Source organism: Nannospalax galili, unplaced genomic scaffold (genome assembly GCF_000622305.1).
Source record: "Nannospalax galili isolate Female #2095 unplaced genomic scaffold, S.galili_v1.0 scaffold278, whole genome shotgun sequence".
Classification (NCBI taxonomy): domain Eukaryota; kingdom Metazoa; phylum Chordata; class Mammalia; order Rodentia; family Spalacidae; genus Nannospalax; species Nannospalax galili.
The window spans coordinates 10962454-10983864 of NW_008347536.1; the positions used below are offsets into that span (position 1 = coordinate 10962454).

At 46.7% G+C, this 21411-nt stretch overlaps 1 protein-coding gene across 3 annotated transcripts in view; it reads left to right on the forward strand.

The window, feature by feature from the left end:
* Nucleotides 1–21411, forward strand: part of Tenm4 (teneurin transmembrane protein 4) — a 775468-nt gene that overhangs the window by 522872 nt on the left and 231185 nt on the right. For all 3 annotated transcript variants that reach the window (XM_017800880.2, XM_017800882.2, XM_017800881.2), the window contains 3 exons: nucleotides 5087–5342; nucleotides 15940–16038; nucleotides 17448–17683. In XM_017800880.2, coding sequence (XP_017656369.1) covers nucleotides 5087–5342; nucleotides 15940–16038; nucleotides 17448–17683 — 591 coding nt within the window. The remainder of the gene's footprint in view (nucleotides 1–5086; nucleotides 5343–15939; nucleotides 16039–17447; nucleotides 17684–21411) is intronic.

A 21411-nucleotide genomic window follows, 5' to 3' on the forward strand; every position in this document is an offset into this window, starting at 1 on the left:
CTTGGAGCTGTTTGATGTCCTTAGATCTCAGGGCTTGAATCCCATGGCTGAGCCAAAGCTGAGGAAGCTATAACTTCTTCTCATGAGTGTGATGGTGTGAGAGCATGTCCTATTCCATGGGAACCCATGTCCTAGGAAGGCACCCTGAGTTTGGTCTGGGGCATGCTTGTGCCCCCAAACCCCGCCCTTCCTGCCTTATCCTCCACCAGCCCCAGAGCCTCATTTAGTGCTAAGGTAGTCACAGCAGCAGCTCTTACCCTCCTAATGATGGCTAAGTTCTTTAGCCTTGTACCTCTAGGCAGCTACTATCTGGACCTGCTCCAGTGTCCCTACCTGACCCCCAACCACTGTCCCTCACATCCACACTACTGAAGCAACGTGCCCCCAGCAGTCACACTCTCCTAAGCTTCTAACCCCTTGCACACACATTGTCCTCTGTCTAGAATGCCCCACGGACACAGGTCACATCTTGTGCATCCTTCCTGGACCCAAGAGCTAGAGTTAAGCAGCCTCTCTCTGTGCCCCAGAGCTGGAATACAAGTTGACACAGATGACAGCAGTGGATTCCTGTAAAGTGCTCACCATGTGACAGGCATTGACAGGAGCACTTGGCCTCTCAGGACTCCCTTGATGGACACAAGCAGAGGGCTTCCCAGTTACAGGCTCAGCCTTCCCAAGTTCAGATTCTGGCTGTGTTGCTTAATGGTTTTGTGAGTGTAGGAAATTTAGTCTTTCTGCATGGAGTAACCACAGCACACTCTTTTCAGAGCTGTGATAGAATTTAGTAAATAAAGCACGTAGTGTCTACTACTTAATAAGTACTCAATACACGTTAAATGCATGTCGATGATGGCATACAGACACGTAATTCATGTTAGTGGGTGTAATCTCACTAGACTTTGAGCATTTCAAAATCAATGATCATGTTGGTGTATCTGTTATCAAGCTCTAAGAGACCATCTTCTCTGTCTCCCTTTTATTGCCATTATTGATGCATATCCATTTTAGAAATTAGTAGCTAGAAGCTCAGAGAAGTAATGCCTTACCCTAACATGCCACCTGTCAGAGACAGAGCTGAGATGGGAGCTGGTCTGTGAGACCCCAGAGCTCTGTTCTGTGTTCCTCTCAATCAGCCATCCTCCTGAAACTGACACTTGTCAGGGATGGAGCACATCTTTGCCCAAGAGCCCACTGGTCCCTGCACACAGCAGAGGACTCACTAGGGCCCACTGTGAGCCCAGGACAGATTGTATAGATTTGATAAAGGCTCTTGTTTGCCCTGAGAGGCTAGTCTAATACAGCAAGGAACCTTCCTCTTTGAAGACCTACAGTGCTCAGTGTCTGACTCGCTCTTGGGGTCAGTCACAACAAGCCAGTCTCATCGCTTCCTGATCTGTGTGTGGAGCATCTGGTGCCCTCCTGAAACCCACCTCCCAGGAGCCAGTGGTTTGGTCAGATGGGATCCAGCAGCCATAGTAAAAGGCTTGGTGTTTTCCCATTTTGCTCTCATTTTGGCATTGAGACTCCTATTTTAAATGCCGAAGAATGATCCCATGGTGAGATTTGATGCTTTATGGTTTATTCACTCACATGCTTTTATCATTACTGTGGACTAACAGTTACCATTTTCAGGGTTGAAGATGTAGGTACATGGCAGAGTGCTTGCCTAGAAGCATGAGATGCTGGGTTCAATCCCAGAACTCAGAAAAAGAAAGAAAGAAAGAAAGAAAGAAAGAAAGAAAGAAAGAAAGAAAGAAAGAAAGAAAGAAAGAAAGAAAGAAAGAAAGAAAGAAAGAAAGAAAGAGAAACCCAGGATATCATATAATTAGAATGCTGTAGTCCAGGCATCATGTTGAGAGCCTAACACCTATTATCTCATTTAATTCTTATCACAACCTTATAGGGTGGACATTGTCTCTAGAAAGAAATCCAGAAAAGTACAACTAAAGAAGTTAAGTAATTTAATTGAGATCACAACTTTTTCTTTTTAATGTTACGTTAATTTTTTTTTTATATTTACTTATGTAGTGTATGTGTGATGTGTATGTGTGCGCTTGTGTATGCTTACTTAGGACTGTGATGATCAGAGGGTAATTTGCTGGAGTCTATTGTCTCCTTATACTATGTGGGTTTTAGAAACAAACATAGGTCATCAGGCTTGATGGCAAGCACCCTCACCCACTGAGCCATCTTACCAGTCCCAGGGTCGCAACTTTTAAGTGCAAGAGCCCAAACTTGAACTCTGACCTATGGGACACCCAAAGGCCAATCCCCTTCTGTGATCTGCTGCTCTGCCCAGCACTCTGAAGGAACCTCCATGTGATCTCAGTTCAGAGAGATGCAGCCAGGAGATGCTGATGATCAGAATTTCTACGTGGAAGAAAATGGATGCTCAAAGACACCAGCAACTACAAATCTTTATTTATTTACTTTTGGTTTTTTCAGACAGGACCTCACTGGGTAGCCCAGACTGACCTCAAATTCACCTGAGGCAGTCCTCCTGCCTCTGCTTCCCAATTGCTAGGATAATATGCATGAGTCTCTGCTCAGTGGCAACTACAAATAAATCCAAGGAATTTTTGAGGGAACAAAAGCTCTTCCTGGAAAACCAGGTTTTCAAAGCTTAAATAAGTAAGTGGCTTTTACTGAAGGTGATGTGTACATATAACAGTAAACTGGCTCATGTCTGGACTGGATGGAGAGATATGAGTGGTTGCTGGATCTGTGGGAGGAGGGTTTGGACTGGAAGTTTACAAATGTCCCAAGGCTTCTAAACAGTTGCTGAAGCAGAGTTTGGTGTCCTTGCTTAGCTACACAGCAAAAGTCTGTTGGCTTATAGGCCATCTTGGCCTGGCCCAGACCTGACACCGCTCTCCTCCCTGAGAGTATTTTTACTGCCTTTGGCCATAGAGTAAGTGTCTGTGTTAGACACAAAGGTATATTGGTTTGAGAAGACAGAATTCAAACTGTGGTTTCATAAGGACACTTATCTGTTTTACAAGCCTTACCCTCTTTATTTATAAAATGGGATGATGCTAACACTGCTTTTTAGGGATTGTGGTGAGCATTAGAGAGGTCAAGGTGTGAAAGCACGTAGAAGATGCTCAAGTGCATGGCAGCCTCTATTAATATCAACTAAAGAAAATTCCATAAGGAGGCAACTCCTAGAGCAGGATATAGACAGGCCACCTTTCTCTGCTGGCCCCATGATAGCCATTGTGCAGTGAAGGGTCAGTCTCTGTCTCTGTCTGCTATGGTGCCCTGGACCCCAGGCAGCAGCTGGAAAAGCCTACCTGGGGGAGGACATGCAGCCCAGGGGCTATATCTGCTGCTAGCTTCTACCATGCAGAAGGAGGTCACATTGACTTCCAGGTTCTCACCCCTCTCCTCAAGGGGAATCCCTGCTAGCTCTCTGCTCACCCACGACTTCAGCATCACCCATCTTTCTGAGGGATGGGGGGTTCCATCCACACTCAGTAGCCTTCCAGGGACCCTTCCTCACCTATACTGAGATTTCAACCCCTTGAATACCTCCTCAGCAGACTACTGACCTCTGACAGAGGTGTGGCTGGAGTGGAAAGTTATGATGAGAAGTAAGGTTTAAATCAGGGACTCATCAGAGTCCAGAGGGTCTGCAGGCCCAGCATGGGCTTTGTACTAAAGGTGGCAGCTCAGAATAAGGATGTGACTCCTTCAGGATTACCATTTCTTTTTCCTTCAACTCCTGACCCCCTCCCCAATTCCCCACCACTAAAAATATATTGATAGTGTTTCCTGGATGGGGGTGTTCAATGGTTCCCAGAGCCCTGTCTGCTGACCCAAGGAGTAGCATCCGATCTACCACAGTTTGAATCCTGCTCTCTCGGACTCTCAGTCTCCTCTGTCAGCTACAGGAACAAATGCAACAGGATGCTCTGTGAATTTCTGTAGTATTTCTTTTGATACTTCTTTCCCTATGGTTGTAGCTTCCTCATCCCAGGAAGAAACTTGTTTCCCATTTTGCAGATGAGAACACTGAGGCTCAGAGAGGTTACCTGACTTATCCAGGGTTGTGTGGAATAGACTAGATTCTAATTTCCATACAACATTCAGCTTTGCAAGAAGAGGCATACTGCAAGTAGCTTAGGTGAAGGGGAAAGATTCAGTGCCAGGTCTGACCACCTTTATGGGACCACCAGAAATGTCATTTGCAAACGGTGTGCACTTTACTTTTCCTTGGGGACTTGATTTACCCACTCCAAAACTAGGCTTTTCACCTATATATTGGTGATAATAATACATGTTGCTCTGGGTAACTTGAAAGGACTAAATAGAATATGTATCTCGATTTCCTCATCTATAAAATAGGAAGAAATGCTGTTCTCTCTCTCTGGCACCCAGACAGGTCTCCAAGCAGTATTTGGCACACAGTGTGTTCTCAATGATGTCCTGGTAGTTTTTAACTACCCAGATACAGTATGGTTCACTGTACTCAAAAGTCAGCTCCATGAGGCCATCAGGTCTAAATCTTTCTAGGTACACATGTCATATGTAGACACAGCCCCCATCCTGGCTCTGTATTCTTAGATTTATCAAGCTCTTAGCTAACTGAATATTACCCTGATTTACCTTATTTATCTTATTTACTATTCACCACTCTATATGATAAATCACAGCATCCGTCAGTTACCTGGAGTCTTTGAGAAGACAGATTCCTGGGCCTTACCTCAGAGTTCTTGATTCAGTAAGTCTGGGTCAGGACCCAGAACTTACATCTCAACACACTCACTCCCAGGTGAGGAAGCCACCTGTTTGGGAGGTTCTGCTGACATGGGCAATCTTATTTATTTTTTCTCTCCTGAAGTTTAAGTTCACTGTCAGGGGGTGGGGGGCAAGAATTTTATTTTGTTTATTGCCCCAATCTACACACAGGATAGAAGGAACTCATTGTCTACATATTGATTGAATGCATTGATCAGAGTAACTTGCTAGTGCCTAACATATTTGTTCTTGCCCCTGAAGTCTTATTCAGCCATCTATAGCTGCTTTCGAGCCCAGGAGCAGGGTCCAGCCAGTGGCCCACTGATCATGCCTGCTTGTGCCCTAGATCATCCCAGCGGCCTGCAGAACCACCCTCGGCTCCGGACACCTCCACCACCGCTCTCCCACGCCCACACCCCCAACCAGCACCACGCGGCCTCCATCAACTCCTTGAACAGGGGCAACTTCACCCCGAGGAGCAACCCCAGCCCAGCACCCACAGACCACTCACTTTCTGGGGAGGCCCCAGCTGGCAGCGCTCAGGAGCCAGCTCATGCCCAGGACAACTGGCTACTCAACAGCAACATCCCGCTGGAGACCAGGTGGGTCCCAGTGGGCAGAGGCTGGGAGGTCATGGGTGGCTTTGGTGGCCAAGGCATAGGCCATCTAGGGCCTACGGTCTATTGGTGGCCTAGAAGGAAGGAACTATGTCTCCACCTTCTATCTATTCAGAGAAGGTGGGGTCAGGTGCACAACCTTGGGATGCAATTCTCTGATGGTAGAAGGAAGGGGCTATGGGAGGCTGGGACTTTAGAATCTACCAGACATGAGGTCCAGGCTAGCCTGCTGCTTACTAAAGGTATGACCTTGGTCATGTTGCTAGACCCCCATGCCTCACCTCCCTTGTCCACACAATGGCACTGAAGCTGATTGGGCAAGGCTATTGCAAAAGTGAGCAAGAAGGTATGCAAAGGAAGCAGGCCCAAATATATGGCAGGGCAGGCTCAGTTCTGCTTTGGCTGGGTCCTCAACTCAGACTTGTGCATTATTCCACTGCCTTATGTCTACCATCAGGCTTGCCTGATCTAGGGAAGGGGTTCTCTGAAGGTTAGCTTCCCCTCCCCTTCTCCTTTCCTGCTTTCCTGACCCATCTGCACCCACTAATAGTCCTCAAGCACTGGTAACAAAGGTTTTCATATTATGATATCATGTAATCCTTTTACCTTGAGGAAGTGGATTTTCATACGACACTCCCCATTCAGGAGTTCTGGAAACTAAGAATCAGTGAATCTATCACTAGCCCAGGTGACACAGGACGTTAATACACAGCTAGAATTTGGATCTAGTTCACCTGACTTCCTGTCCGTTCCTGTTCCCCTGCAGCACATTCTCCTTCTCCGGGTCACCCCTTTCTTCCAGGAGTACTGTGGGACATTTACCTCAGTTCAGAGACTTTAGACTTTAGTCAGTGATTCTTACCACCTTCCACCTTCCTTATACTTAGCCATTGTTTTTCCAAAATGGGATCTGTGTGTGTGTGTGTGTGTGTGTGTGTGTGTGTGTGTGTGTGTGTTTGATTATAAGAACCATGCAACTCAAGAAAATGTAAAAAGATAAAAAGTGGAGAATTTGATTTATCTATAACCCCACCGTCTGAGCCCAGCACTTTTGGCATGGCCTCTCTCTACCCCCCAAGCCCCAGGGTGGACTGGCAAAGCCTCTTCCACTTCTATCCTACCTCTTAAAGTAATGGCACACATAGGTTTTTCCCTTCCCAAAATTCTGGTTTTTTGTGAGGAGTACAGTCATGCCACCACCCTTTAGGAAGTGAAGTGAGCCTGCAAGTGGATCCACCTGGCTCTGACATGTAACTGGGGTGTTCGTAGATTGAACTCATGGAGTCTACAAGAAATTAAGCATCTTTTTGCCCCATTTTATTCTCATGGAGTCATTTTTCCAAACCCAAGTTTCTCAGAGATATGATCCAGCCATCACCCACTCCAGTCTCTTAATTACTACTATTTCTGTTAGCGTCCTATAAAACCCTATGTGACTTCTCCCCCTGTGCCTCCCTGCCCTCATCCATTACAAGAGGGGTAATCATCTGTCTTCTCTCCGAGGGTAGCTCTCAGGTCTCCATTCTTTCCAGTGCTTATTGAGTGGCACGTGGCTGAATAATCAATGTCCTGGTTCTCTGCATGGACCACGGCCCCCATCCCTTCTCCTTGGATGTTCATTCTTCCCACTTGGGAGCAAAGTAGGACTTCCTCCTTTGAGTCTCTAGGTTTCTCAGGGGAAAGAGAAGTGGAAGAGGGCAGCAAGAGAGATTTCCTGATGGTCAATGTGTGGTACAAAGATGGTCGCAGCTCACCTCCCCTCCCCATCAGCCAGAAGTCATCTATCTGCCTTGCTGATCTTCCATCCTCCCGTCTCCATTGCTCAGATTGCATGGAATTGTGCTGTCCTCATTACTCAAATAGCTAACGTCCATTGTAGAACAGCTAGTAAATGAAATAAGCAAGAAGGAAAGCCAGTCACCTAAATCAGCCACCAAAAGGTAAATATTGCTAATAGGAACGTATACACTCACATACACCTTTTTATACATACATCCGTATGCACACATACATCTACATAGATAGATACATTACATATTATGATATATATTATTCAGTGGTAGATATTTAGTATTCAGTCTATTATGCACATGTATTCATCAGCATCTCCCACTCTAAGCTCTTTCAGGCCTCTGCACATACCTTTGCCTACCTCCACCAGAGTCTCCCTCGTCCTCACTTCTTGATCTAGCCTAGCCCAGCTGAATAGTTGAGAAAGGCTTCCTGTGTGATTGCAGAGTTCTAGGCATCTAAGAATGACCGCAGACTAAGAGCAGTACCGACTCTGGTGGATAACACCATCAGAATTTTGCATACTAGTTTTGACCTTACCTGGTTGGTGGCACCAGGCTCACAGGTGAAGTTAAGGGAGACCAGTGTCAAGTCTGGCTGGCGGAATCATCAGCTGAGCAACTGGGAAGGAGTGTGAGGTTTTTAAGTCAGATGTGCCTCTGTTCTTGCCTAGGCTTTTAAGCCTGTCCAACCTTTTGACATGGCAACATGAAGTATCTACAAAATTCACATTTGGGAACCACACAAGTGAATTACAAAAATAAATCATACATACACACAAATCCCATAATGTTCTAGGTAAGGTTATGATTTTGTGCGAGGCCTCATTCATACCTATCTTTACCCACGTGTGGCCTGTAGACTGTAGATTGGACACGCCTCTGGCTGATTAAGTCCCTCAACATCCCTGAGCCTCGACTTCTCTATTTGTAGATTGGGATTAAAAATTCATGTTTTCAAAGAGGTAGGGAAGAAATAAATGTAAGAAACACACATCGAGTGCCCAGCATTTAAAAGCCACATCATAAGAGCTATTTCCTGTCTCTTTGTAAGTCTCTGCTTCCCCATGTCAGCTCTATGAAGAAACAAATCATTGAGAAAGCACTTTTATGAGTCCCTATTCACCAGAGGAGTGAAGGAAGAGAGGAGGGTCTATCCTTTCTCTGCTTTGCGGAAGTGTGGCCCGGAGTTCTGAGCAGGCAATAAATGCTCATTCACCACTGCACATTGTTCAGAACCACAGGCTTTAGGGTCAACCGCCTGCTCTACTCAGACTCCAGCCTTCATGTTCACTGGCTGTGGACCTAGACCTTATGCTTTTTCACCCCTGAAAACAGTTGCTTCTGGTTCCCATTACCTGTGGCTGCTTTACAAATGAGTCCAAACTTAGTGGTTTAAACATGCAGCTGGTTGTTCTTTACAGTGTGAGTCGGGAAGTCAGGAAGATCTCTGGTGGCTCCTGTGCTCCATGTGATATGAATGGGGGTCAGTTGAGCTAGCAAATGGAATGGGCTGAGGGACCCAAGACAGCACCACTCATATGTCTGCTCCTGACTGTGGGGACTATTTCCCCTTCCTGGTGTCTCAGGGCTGCACCACGTGATCTTCTGAACAGGACAGTCATCATTCTCTGTGATTTGGGGTTCCAAGGTACTAAGACAGAAGCTGTTGATCCTCCTAATGGGCTTGACCTGTCTCTGGTATAGTGTCATCTCTGCCATATTTTGCGGGTTGAAACAATCATGAGCCACCCAGCTTCAAGGAGAAGGGAAACAGATCCAGCTTCTCAATGAAAGTAGTGTCAAAACATTTGCAGCCATCTTTAAACCACCAGCCTCTTTCGCTAGGCTTTTGTTACGGTTGCATTGAAATAATGCTTAGTGGTTCCACTACCTCACACAGTGCTTGTTACTCAGTTCCTACTCATGAATACCTATTATGTGCCTAGCAAGTAAGACATTAGAGAGAACAGCCTCTTGCAGCAGGATAAGTGCCCTGGCAGAGATGAGCTCTAGAATGTGCTGTGTTTTCAATACTGTGGGATCACATGACACTGTGTTTGCCACAGCATGGAAGGTGCTCAGAATATGATCACACAAGTGAAAAAAATGAACATGGAACAAATGGGTGAATAAATGTGCTTAACTGAGACTTGGGTGGGGAAAAGGCACAGCCTCTCAGTGGACTAGAGTCATGTGACTGAAGTGAAGAGAATCTCAGGTTCTACAGGTCTGGAGAGGGGAGGATGAGGAGGCCCAATAGAGTCAGCTCTATTTGAGATCATTGTTCCCCACAGCTCTTGTCAATCCTCACCAGAAAGGGCGCCTCGTGGTACCAGAGAAAGACATTCGCAGGCCCCGCCCATAGTTCAGCCTTTCATCTTTCATCATGTTGAAGGCTTAAAGCAAGTAACTCATCTGCAGATACCATAAAAGATGGTCAGATGACCAGGCAGGATTGCGTTTCATGCTAGCAGGAAAAGAAAGGCTAGCAGAAGGATGGACAAAGAGAGCTTCTGTAGACTCGCTGCCTTCTCACATCCCTGTGCCTCTGCCAATCCCCAGGTTAATTGAGTCCTCCAAAGAGAAGCCTGTACAGACCATGCTCCTTAGACCTGGGCTAAGCACCACAGGGCATCTGTGGTTATTTTGTTGGGAGCCATGTGTTCAGGGTCCCCCAACCTCTGATCCACCTCTTTGACAGGCTGCAGCATCAAGCATTTAATTGATTTCACAGGGACTGTCTGATTAATAACCTATCAGGTTCCTGTCAGATGAAGCAGAGCCAAGGCAGAAGGCTTCCAGACCTCTGCTCTGCCTCAGCTCATCTCAGGCGTGGTTTAGCAGCCTAGAGCCCATTTTTATCATCACACTGAATTTGGGGACCAGCCTGCCCAACTCAGGGTTTAGGGGCTACCTGCTAATCTCTAAGCCAGCCCTACTGTGCTTCCCAGACAAGAAGACATAGTGCCTTCTGATGGCCAGCTCATCCTGGGAAGTCACTTAACCTGCCTGCATCTCAGTTTCTTTATTTGTATAATGACCATTGCAGAGTTGGCTTGGGTGATCTGATGTCAGACATGCCTAAGACATAAATCTACTGTCACACAAGAAGCTTGTGGTGGGAAGTAAATCTGTGCTCTGTGTGATGCTCAGATTGAGCAAGCACTCCAAGCATAGAAGAGGATGCGGTTCCTCCTGCTTGAGAGCATCAGTAACCATCATGATGAACACTCTCAGAGCTCCTTCTGAGTGCTGCCAGGTACTGTTCTGAGTACCTTCCACATATAACCATTTAATCCTCTCAGCTCTCCCATAAGTAGTATGTTTGAGGTCCCTAAGACTACCCTCAGGCTTGGCTTTGCTAATAGGGCTCACGAGTCTCCATAAATGGTTATACTTGTGGCTCTTGGTTTATTACAGAGAAAAGATATAAAGAAAAATTTGCAAAGAAAGGAAAAGAGTACGGAGTGAAGTCGAGGACTTCATTTCATGTGGGCACCCCCTGACCTACAAGTACTGAAATTCCAGCTTCCAGAAAGAAAAGCAGATATCCATCATTAAGCTGATCAGGTAGTTTGTGCACAGTGAGAGGACTACCTGTAACAGATCACACAGGGTTCCCTTCTGAAGATCATGTGTCCAGATGCCAGGGGCAGGTTTAGCAACAGCCTTTCCCAGCAGTCAGGACCACATCCCGACTCTTTTCTGCATGAGTAAGTGATCTTACTGTCAACTTCATTTTAGAGAGGAAGACTCTGAACCATAGAAAAGTTAAGTTACTTGCCTAAGATCCCACAGCCAGCAAGTGGCAAGGCTGGAAAAGCTAAGATATTTGGCTCCAAAGTCCTTACACCTAGCCATGGTCCAAGGCCATCTTCATGATCACTAAAAGTGGCTTCTTGGGCCAGCTATGGAAGCACATGTCTACAATACAAGCACTCAGGAGACTTAGGCAGGAGGATAGTGAGTTTGAGGCTGCAGAGTGAAACCCTGTCTGAAAAACATTAATAAAATGTAGTTTCTCAGGGCATCCATTGGTGGGAATTTGCATGGGAAAGAATTCTCAGTTGAGAAGTGGCTGGGCAGGGGCACAGAACCAACAAGGCATTTTGGCAAGGTGACAAATAACTGGGTGAAGTAGGAGCCTGTGGGTTTTTGAAGGATGATGGAGAAGTGAGCGTCAGAGGGGCTTGGGTCTCTGAAAAAGATGCCACACTCTTCCTATGGTCACCAGGCCTGAGTAGCAGAAGAGTGAGAAGCTGTTCACAACTGTTAAACAGGAAAGTGGCATTATGGGATTGGCCACTTAGAAGGATAGCTGTGGCCTGAAGAGCTGGCTTATTTTTTGTTTATCTTTTTCTTCATTCATGTGTCCAAATGCCAACTGCATAGCAGACTTTGTGTGGACTTGGGTGAGTCACTGAACCCCTGTATGCCTGGGGTCTCAGCTGCAGCATCTGGGGGTGATCCCTGCTGTCCTATCTCGCTCAGTGGTCATGAGAATCAGATGTGATGATGGCCATCCCTGGGCTTTGTGGGTAGAAACACAGCACAGAACAGTGGCTTGTATGACTGTTGAGTGGGGCCATCTTTAAAAGCCTACTGCCACTGAATGTCTGAGGACTTCCCTTCCCAAGGCTATTTGCTCTGCCCTTGTGAGGCAAACTCATCCTGCCCTGGCTCATACAGTGGGCCTGGGAGCCCCTGCTTCAAGCTACCTCGGGATTCACCTGTGTGTAAAGCGGACCTGTTCCCTCTTCCCTCTGAGATGAGCTCTGAGAACAGTGAGAACAGTGATGTGCTTGCCTGCTCGTTCCTCTGTAAGAGCTCAGGCACACCTACTTTGAGTCCCATCTCTGTCTTTTCCTTGTTAGATGACCCTGAAAAGCCACTTAACCTGCCCAAGCTTCAGTTTCTATATCTGTAAAATGAGGTAGAAATACCCACGCACATGAAGGTCAAACAAGTCAGGCATCCATACCGGAGCTCCCAGAAGAGGTGAGCAGGAGACCACACAGTGCTGTGACTCCAAGTGGGCTCAGAAGCTTGTGTCTCAATGGAGAATTCTAGGGAGATTTTGTTTCTCAGAAGAACTGGGCCTCTGAGGTATTGGGGGATAGGAAATGTAGGGGTATCCTTGAGCTGGGACTCAGGACTTCTATGGTTCAATTTCTGCTCTCCTGCTGACTTGCTGTGGGTCTGGGACCAGGACACCTGTCTCCCTGGACCTCAGTTTCCTCATCATTCACACCAAATAAGTTGAACCAGAACTAAACGAAGTCTTTAAATTACAGAATAAGGCCATTTTACCACAGCAGTAGCGTTCTTAATAGCCATCGCTTTCAGCAAGTGCTTGTGCCCGCCCCCCCCCCCAGATTCCCAAGTACCCGCGATGAGCGTTTTAAATCCCCCCCGTTTCCACAAAGTGCTGCGCCCCCCCCCCCCCCCCCCAGATTCCCAAGTGACATAAAGGACTAATACCCAAGTTGGAAGCACTTTTGGAATCTGGCCCTGTGGTGCTTGATAAATCCTTCATTCTGCTGTACTGTCTGCCTCCTTTATCCTCCAACTCTGCTTTTAAGTGACAATTGTCAGCTCTCCATTTTTAAAAAATCAGTTTCTTTTTAAATTATGCATGTTAAAATAGGGCTGGAGAGATGGCTCAGTCAGTAAAGTGTTTGTCTTGCAAGCACAAAGACCTGAGTTCAATCCCCAGAACCCACATACAAATTCTGGGCATGGTGATGTGCCCACTGCTGGGGAGGTCTGAGGACAGTCAGATAGATCCCTGAGGCTTGCTGGCCAGTCAGCCTAGCCTGCTTGGCAAGCTCTAGGCCAGCAAGAGACCCTGTCTCAAGAACAGGTGCAAAAAAAGGTGGATGTCACCTAAGGAAAAGCACCAGGGTTGTCCTCTGACCTTCATATGCCCACACACACACACGGGCACACACATGTGCCTTCATATACATGAGTATGCATACATACACACACAAAGTTAAAATAAAAATCCTTGATCTAGGCACTTGAAAACCCTACCATTAACATTTTGATATTTGTGTATGTCTTGTGGGTTTAGCTCTCTGGAAGCACCATCTAAACCTACGACAGGAGCCAAGTGTTCCCAGGAGCAGACTGTGTAGCTGTGGTGTCAATCCCAGGGAAGCTGCACAGCTCTTGGGCCCTCTGAACAGGCACTGTGGGTCCTGCTCACGTCAGGCAATATGAGCTATAGAGAAAACAAAAATCCCTTTTAAAACAAGAGACTGGAAGAGATCCTAATACCCAACTGCTGCTGTCCTCAGTTAGACACTGACCATGTGTCTGTCATGTGCCAGGCAGACGTCCCTCTGCATATCCCAAATTCATCAGCACTCAGCACAAATCTTTTTAGTGTTTACTTGTATGTACCAGGCAATCTTCTGGACTCTGGGCACATAGTGAGCAATACAGAAAGGGCACTCGCCTCACAGAACTGGAATTAGAAAGAAACATAGTAAGTAGATAAGTACCTCTACGTTTCCCATCCTCACTCCCTGAGCCCTTGCACTACTCTATTATTTTCCTCACATGGTTAGTCTGTGTGAGTGTGTGTGTGTGTGTGTGTGTGTGTGTGTGTGTGTGTGTAAAATTAAAGCAGTGTGAGGAGGAGTCAGGGAGTGGCTGGGGAGAGAGGATCAGAGCTGCTGTGGGCAGGAGAGAAGTCATAGTTGTGGAAGGATGTGTGATCTATGTGGATATTTACAGGAGAACAATTCATCTGATGAAAGCAAAGGCTTAGCTCATTTGCATAAAGCAAAGGAGGCCAGGGTGTCTTCAGCACAGAGCGTGATTATGGAAGAGCAGTAGGGAGGCAGATCTTCTGTGATCTTTAGGCCCCAGTAAGGATAGGAAGGGTTGAGAGCAGAGAAGTGGTCTGATATTTCACTTTGGTTGTGAAAGTGAGTAGTTATCACCCTTTGATGGATGCTCAGAGTGACTGGCTCACTTGCCAAGAGCAAGTGAATGTTACAGCTAGGACCTGAACCCAGGTCTGCCTCATCCCCTAGGCCTCTCATCAGCACAGCTACCTGCCTGGAGGGAATACTGACGTTGTTCTGAAGAGCTTCCAACCCCTGCACTCCTCCCAGGCACTGTGGGAACCTCAGAGGCCCTGAACCCCAGCAGAAGAGCTGGTCACTGGTGGACCCAGGCTCTGCTTTGTGACTGCAAAGGAGAAGGCCCCACTAATACCTCAGTATTAGAAGCCCCAGCTGAAAACCAATGTTACTTTGTTCCTGGGATGTTAGTGACATGAGACCTTCATATGGTCTTTACAGTTCCTTCCCTTTGGTTTGAGGAGGTGGTACGCGAAAGCAAGGCCGCAGAGAGTACACAGGGTTATGGAGCAGAGGGCCTAAGCTCTGGACTCTGACAAACCCAATTCCAGGGCCAACTCTGCCACCTGTTCACCATGTGATATGACCTTAGAAAAGTTACTTCTCTAAGTCATGTTCTACCAGCCTGCAAGGGGGAAATGACAGTGCTGGCTTGGGAGGGGTATATGTGGGAATGCATGTAAATCAGCTGCAGAGCTCCTGCCACAGCAAACCGAGTGTTGTAGCTAGATATAGGGAACTGCCATCGTATTTCACATCAGCCCAGGGACCCTCCTAGCAACCTGCTTAGCTAGTGTAATCCCCAGTGTATAGGAAGGAGGAGTAAGAGAGGTTAAGGTTCTTACCCAAAATCACATAGCAAGAAGTTGGCATAAAAAAAAGCCTTGAATCTGGATATTTTGTTCTCAAGGCCTGGTAAAGGCAAAAGGTCCCCGGCAGAGCTGCAACCCAGGAGTGTCTTGCTGCCATCTGTCCCCTCAAGTGTGTCTTATTGTAAGGTAGCAGCAGTCTTGAAACTAGCCGGAAGTGGGATCCAGAGTGTTTCAGGGTAAGTGGCGACCCAGATGGGCAAGGGTGGCTATCTATATTCTGGGTTACAATCAGGTGAATCGGAAAGCACTACACTATCCTCAGGTAGGGGCAAAGAGCTCTCCCCTGTGTCTTCAGGCGACTGTCATCCTTACTAATCAGTTACCAACCAGGGGTCCCTCAGGTGAAACGCCAACCAGGGCCAGCATCAACTCAGGGACTTCAGAAAATACAGATTCTTGGGTCCCTTCTCAACCCACTGACTGAGTCCCTGGGGTCATGCTGGGCCTCAACAGAGCACAATTTCCCAGGATGCTCTGCTGTTTTGGAAGACAATGGACACAGTGCTTGGTTTTCTTTTGACTTTAGAGAAGCCATGTCCCTTGTTGCTACTTAAGCAGATGTGGGGCCAGTCAAGTACAAAAGAAAAGATGGGCTTTATATCCAATAAACAAACTTGAATTTTTGCTTTGAGCCTTGCTTGCTAGTGACCTTGGCAAATCTCATTATGGCACCACATGCCAGTTTCCTCATTTTTAGTGTGAGGATAACTCTGCCTACCTTGCATAGCCTATTTTGAAGAAAATGCATATAACATGCCTAGCTTAGGACTAGGCACATGCCAGTCTTCCTCCATGAGAACTGTGATTGGATGCACACAGCTGCCAGCCACACGGGTTTGTATAGAGACCATTCCCTCTGGATGCTGTGTACCAGGTAGACCCCTTGCACACATGGCTTGCACACTGACCTGTTGCCTGAAACCCATGTCCCTGCTGGTCTCACGCACAGCCACACCCAACAGCCACTTTTCGTGTGTTTCTCTACTATCCCCTTCATCGGTGCATGACTCATTGCTTCATTCATGTCTCCATGTGTGCGTAGAAACCTAGGCAAGCAGCCCTTCCTAGGGACATTGCAGGACAACCTCATTGAGATGGACATTCTCAGCGCCTCCCGCCACGATGGGGCTTACAGTGACGGGTAGGTGGCACCCCCATGCTCCTCCTCCCTGTGTGTGCTCTTCCTGTCGCTCCTGCACTTGCCTGCAGACCCCAAGACCTTTCCCTGGGAACACCTGGGGGAAGTGATACCATGTTGCATGCCCATCCCCAAGTCCGTGTTCAACTTGCAAGTTTGTCTTTGGAATACCCTGCCCCTCCCCAGCATATTAACAGCAGTCTTGTTAATATGCAGCTCTTGGCATCTCATTGGCTGCCTTTGCCATTCTGGAAACCATCTCACATAGCAATCTTTATGCAACATAGGCCCTGTGCCTTATGCATTCTGGCCTTGAGTTTGTACTCTGTGGCCTGCGTGTCTTCTACCACCAGGAGAGATAGACTTGTCCTAAGATTTCAGGGGTATGCAGTGAAAGTCATACACCCCATTTCCCAAGCTATGTGTAAGTTGTCCCATGGCCATGGTTCAAGCCAAGCTGTGGAAGCTTTCCAGACACCTTGTTTGGCCACAACCATGTGCTTTGACCATATCCTGCTGTGCTCAAGACTGCAACCAGACTGTGGAATGGAGCCATCCATCTGTCTACACAGCTTTCACCTGGGCTCTGTAGATAGTAGCCAAGCAGATGGCTCTAAAGGCATTGTGACCAGCCACACAGTCGGGGCAGAATTTAGCGGGGTTTCCACCCCAACAAATCCCCATTTAAATAGAAGGGGTTCTGCTGGGCACAGTGGCGCAAGCCTTTAATCCTAGCGCTTGGGAGGCAGAGGTAGGCGGATCTCTGTGAGTTCAAGGCCAGCCTGGTCTACATAGTGAGTTCCAGGACAGCTGGGGCTACAGGGAGAAACACCAAAAAAATTGAAAAAAAAAAAAAGAAAGAAAAGAAAAGAAAAGAAGGGATTCCGATGGTTATAAATTAAAAAAAAAAAAAGAAAGAAAAGAAAAGAAAAGAAGGGATTCCGATGGTTAACCAAGGTACAGGGGAATTCAGGTATTAGAGCAAGAGAAAAAAAAATTAAGTCCCAGTTGTCTCCAGGGAATAGACAGGATTTTTGACACTTCCCAAGCTATCATAATGACTTTAGAAAAGTGTTTGCTTCCAAAGACCAAGCCCTCACTAACCCCCAGGTCCCATTGTTCCCAGGAAAAGGACTTCCAGGGCAACCTCTGTTGAATGGGTAGCACCTTCTGACTTGGGTGGGTTTTCCTACAGGGAGCGTTGTCCCATTTGTGCTCCGTGGAAACATGTCTTCCTGCACCTCTTTGTGATCTGGTTCGTGATTCTCCCTGACCCTGTCATCTTCCCTGTGGTGATTCTCTCTTTCTCCAGGCTCCTCTGCATGCTTCTTCTGCGCTCTGTCCTGCAGGTTGGCCTGGGCGCCTGGTCAGCTGGCAGGCCCTGAAACCTTCTCACCTCTCTCCATCCATAGGCACTTCCTCTTCAAGCCTGGAGGCACCTCCCCACTCTTCTGCACCACGTCTCCAGGGTACCCTCTAACATCCAGCACCGTGTACTCACCCCCACCACGGCCCCTGCCCCGCAGCACCTTCTCCCGACCAGCCTTTAACCTCAAGAAACCCTCCAAGTACTGCAACTGGAAGTGCGCAGCCCTGAGTGCTATCGTCATTTCAGCTACCCTGGTCATCCTGCTGGCGTACTTTGTGGGTAAGCACATCCTCCCCCTAGCTCCCCAAGTCTCCCCTTTGGCCCAGAGGGCAGAAACTAAAGTAACTGGGGCCACAGAACCACAACACACAGTCACCTCACACAAGGGAAGCCAAGAAATCCTGTGCTGGATTGGCCTGTGCCCCATACCATAGGGGCCAGCTCTTCAAGGTCCTCCTCTCCCCTATGTTGGACTGGGAAGGACACTTAGCATCTGTCCTTAGTGTGTTGGATGCCTGGTACTAGGGCATAAGACACTAAGGACTCTGAGTGGTGGTCTGTGGCCCTGAGTGTCATTGATCAGAGTCACTACAGATGAAATGACAACTTAGAGAGTCTGGGCAGTAGGCAGGCCTTTCCTGTTGGTGTCATGTGACTACAGTGAGGAGCAGTGAGATGAAATACCCTAGAGTTGAAAGGAAACTGCCAGAAAAGTGTCAGGTGAGTGTCTGGCAAGGTGGTATAATTGTATTGTAGACCCCACTATGATGATTAAACCATGGTCAGAACTCAAGGAAATCCTGAATGAAAAGCAATGGGTCCCAGTGGTGGAAAGCTGGCTAAGGGAAGAGCTGACTGAGGGAAGTGCAGAGGCATAGAGCCACATTGCCTAGGAGCTGCCTACCTGACCCCAGGGCATATCCATGGTGTAAGGAAGTCCCCAGTCCTGTGACCCATGGCCCTGCTCCAGCAAGATGGCTTCCACTCAGCATTCTTCAGTTATGTATCTAGCAAAGTTTAGTTTCCTACTTCTGATCCCTCTCTTCAGTCTTTTCTTGAGAAAGACGTTAATCTGAAGAGATGTGTGGGTTCAGTGTCTACGTCCTCTGTGTTAACAAGTCTCTCAGGAAAGGCATCTTTGGAGGCCTGGCTTAATCCTCAGTGCCCTTTCCAACCTTCAGTTCTGAGACCAAAGGTATGTCAGGCTAGCCTAAGTAGGCCCTGAACCCATGCTGAGAAATTCAGAGTGACTTCTGGAAGCAAACGGGGTTGTTTTCAGTATGAGCCAGTGAGTAGAAATCCAACTAACTGGGAGAGGTCAAAGGACGGTGTAGTGCTTCTCTCTGTGAGCACTCTCACAAGTGGTTATGGATGTAAAAGTGGGGGCCTGTCTTAAGAGGAAGTATGTGCTATCACTAGGAATGATTAACAGAACATGGGCCACCAACTTACCCAAGAAGAGGAGAAATGCTTTGAACATGGATAGGGTTTAGGTGATGATGTAAACTGTAAGGTCACTTCCCTGCGCAGAGTCCTCAGTTTCATAAAAACAATCAAGATGGTGACAGTTCTGAGACTCTTCTTGTATCTCTGATATGTCAGGTCTTTTTTCCCTTGTGGCTTAGAGAACTGCATGACTCCAAGATGGAATGGTGCACATACTATATGTCTTCCACTAATTGATTTGTTGTTGTCTGGAAAGCTATGTTGAGAAGGCTCCTGAGGCTATATTCATATGAAATAGAAAAGAATTTCTGTGGTTGATTAGTGATGTCTCTCATAATCACCTTGCAGCAAACTGAGCACCTTATTGAATGGACAGTCAGGGAACCGTTGAAGGACTGTCAGCAGGGGCAGGCCAAAGTCAGATTTTCAGTTCAGAAAGAGGAAAAAAAAAGAATTGATGGTAGAGCCATCAGGAAGTTCTTTCAATAAATAGTCAGGAAAGGATGATGGCTTCAAATAAGATAATGACAATGTGGGTGGAGAGAAGGGGGTCAATCTAAGATCAATTTAAGAGAATTTCTCTCCAGTTAGGGTATCTCGGGCATCTCCTTGCTGAGAGTCAGTACCTGCTTTGGATAAGAACTTTTAAGGCTGGACCCTGCAATCACCCCCAAGGAACAGGCCAAAGAGGCAAGGCTGAGCAGTCCGTGTCATCTGAGTGGACTCAGAAAAGGGCCGGAAATAGCATGGCCCCAGTATCCGACTGCCCTAGCATCCATTCCCAGCTCTTACACGTGGTGGCTGTTCACCCTCAGGCAGCTCACTTTTCCCTCATGTAGTAAATAGGTACCATCCAGTACCGGAAGGATGCCTGTGAGCCTGGAGTGAAGGAATGAAGGTGGATACACTTCAGGTGGGGGACCATCCACCTCTTTCTTCAAGGGCTGGGCATGGCAGCCATGGTACCTGGGTTCTTCCAGCTGCTGTGGACCAGGAATGACTGTATGAGCATCTTGTTGCTTGGCCGTAATTACAGGCTGTGATGACTAACTTATAAGGAACTATCAATTATTAAAAATCAAATTAATTGTCTCAGCCAAGCACAAATATCCTTAACAAAGACTCTTTTCCAGCAGACCAACTGATCTAATCAACAGGCAAAAAGCACAGATATTTAATTAGATTTTTGATGAAAAATCGTGTTTAATTTCGAGTATAATCAATTATTAATTACTGTAATGAGTAAGTCTGACTGGGTTTACTAATTAACTCATTTAAAAATTATGAATAACCTTTTCATTTGTAATTATTTTCTACACCCTATCAAATTCCAGATAAGAATTGCAACACCTTGCCAGCAGAGGGGGAGACAGAAGCAGAGGGCGGGAAGAAACATCCCTTCTGCTGGTTGCTGCCCAGGGCAGCGGTATCTGGGATCCTGACAGATTCATTTGACATTCAGCCTCTTAGCTGGGAACTGTGTTGAAAAATGAGCAACCAGTGACCTTTAAATTGCAGAGATATTTACTGATATTTTCAAGGGAAAGGAGAGGAACTGGAGTCAGCATTTACCACCCATCAAGACTATGGAGCTTGCCTTTGGACTATCCTCCACCCTCCCCAACCCCAGCAAGCTTTACTTGGTCTGAGTGGCCCCTCAAGGGAGGGTCTTCTCACAGCCTGGAATCTCTTCACAGGGTTTTTGACACCAAAGGTTTCCCATTCAGATAGGCAGCCAGGAGGATGCCCTAGCTCCATTTATTCACTCACTTACTGTGGTTTTCAGATCCTTGCTTTCCACTTGATTGTCTTGCCTTTCCTTTTCTAGAGAATTCTGCTTGCAGAATAATATGGAGAGAGCGATAAGAGGGGAAGGCTGTGCACCCATGGCAATAACATATGTTATTTTTATAGCATTTGAATTGTTCGTGGAACATTTTCAGTAAAACAAAAATAGAGGTAGAGTAGTGAAAATATCAATGGTCATTGTCATTTGGATCAGCTTTGATTTTGAGCTTTCCACATACCCCTTTCTGGCCCAAGCACTTCCTGTATACTTTTTCATTGCAATCTCCTAACCCCAATGGGTTAAGACCTCATTTACATATGAAGACCCTGGGACCCAGGGAGCTTAAGTGACTCACTATTACATGTTAAACATTAAGAATATGACTCACCCAACTGCAGGCATTCAGATGCTTTTGGAAACATATTTTACTCTTTTGAGCTCAGTTTTTTCCCCTTCTGCTATAATTTCCCCATCTTAATATTTTGGTTTTTTTTTTTAATTTTTTTATTGTGGACCTAGTATTAGGCCAAATCCAGGACATGCTTCATCTCTCTGGATCCTCACAATGATTCTATGGAATTAGTATTATTTTCTCACGAGGAATCTAAAGCTCAAACATTTTGGGATCCCACAGCCAGTAAATGACATAGCTGCCATTAAGCTAAGACTCTGATTTCTAAGGCCAAACTTTCAGCCACTGTGCCACAGCCTGTGCTATAGGTCCTGGGCTCAAATAGATGATATAGAGCCAGAAGGACCCCACTTCAGGCCC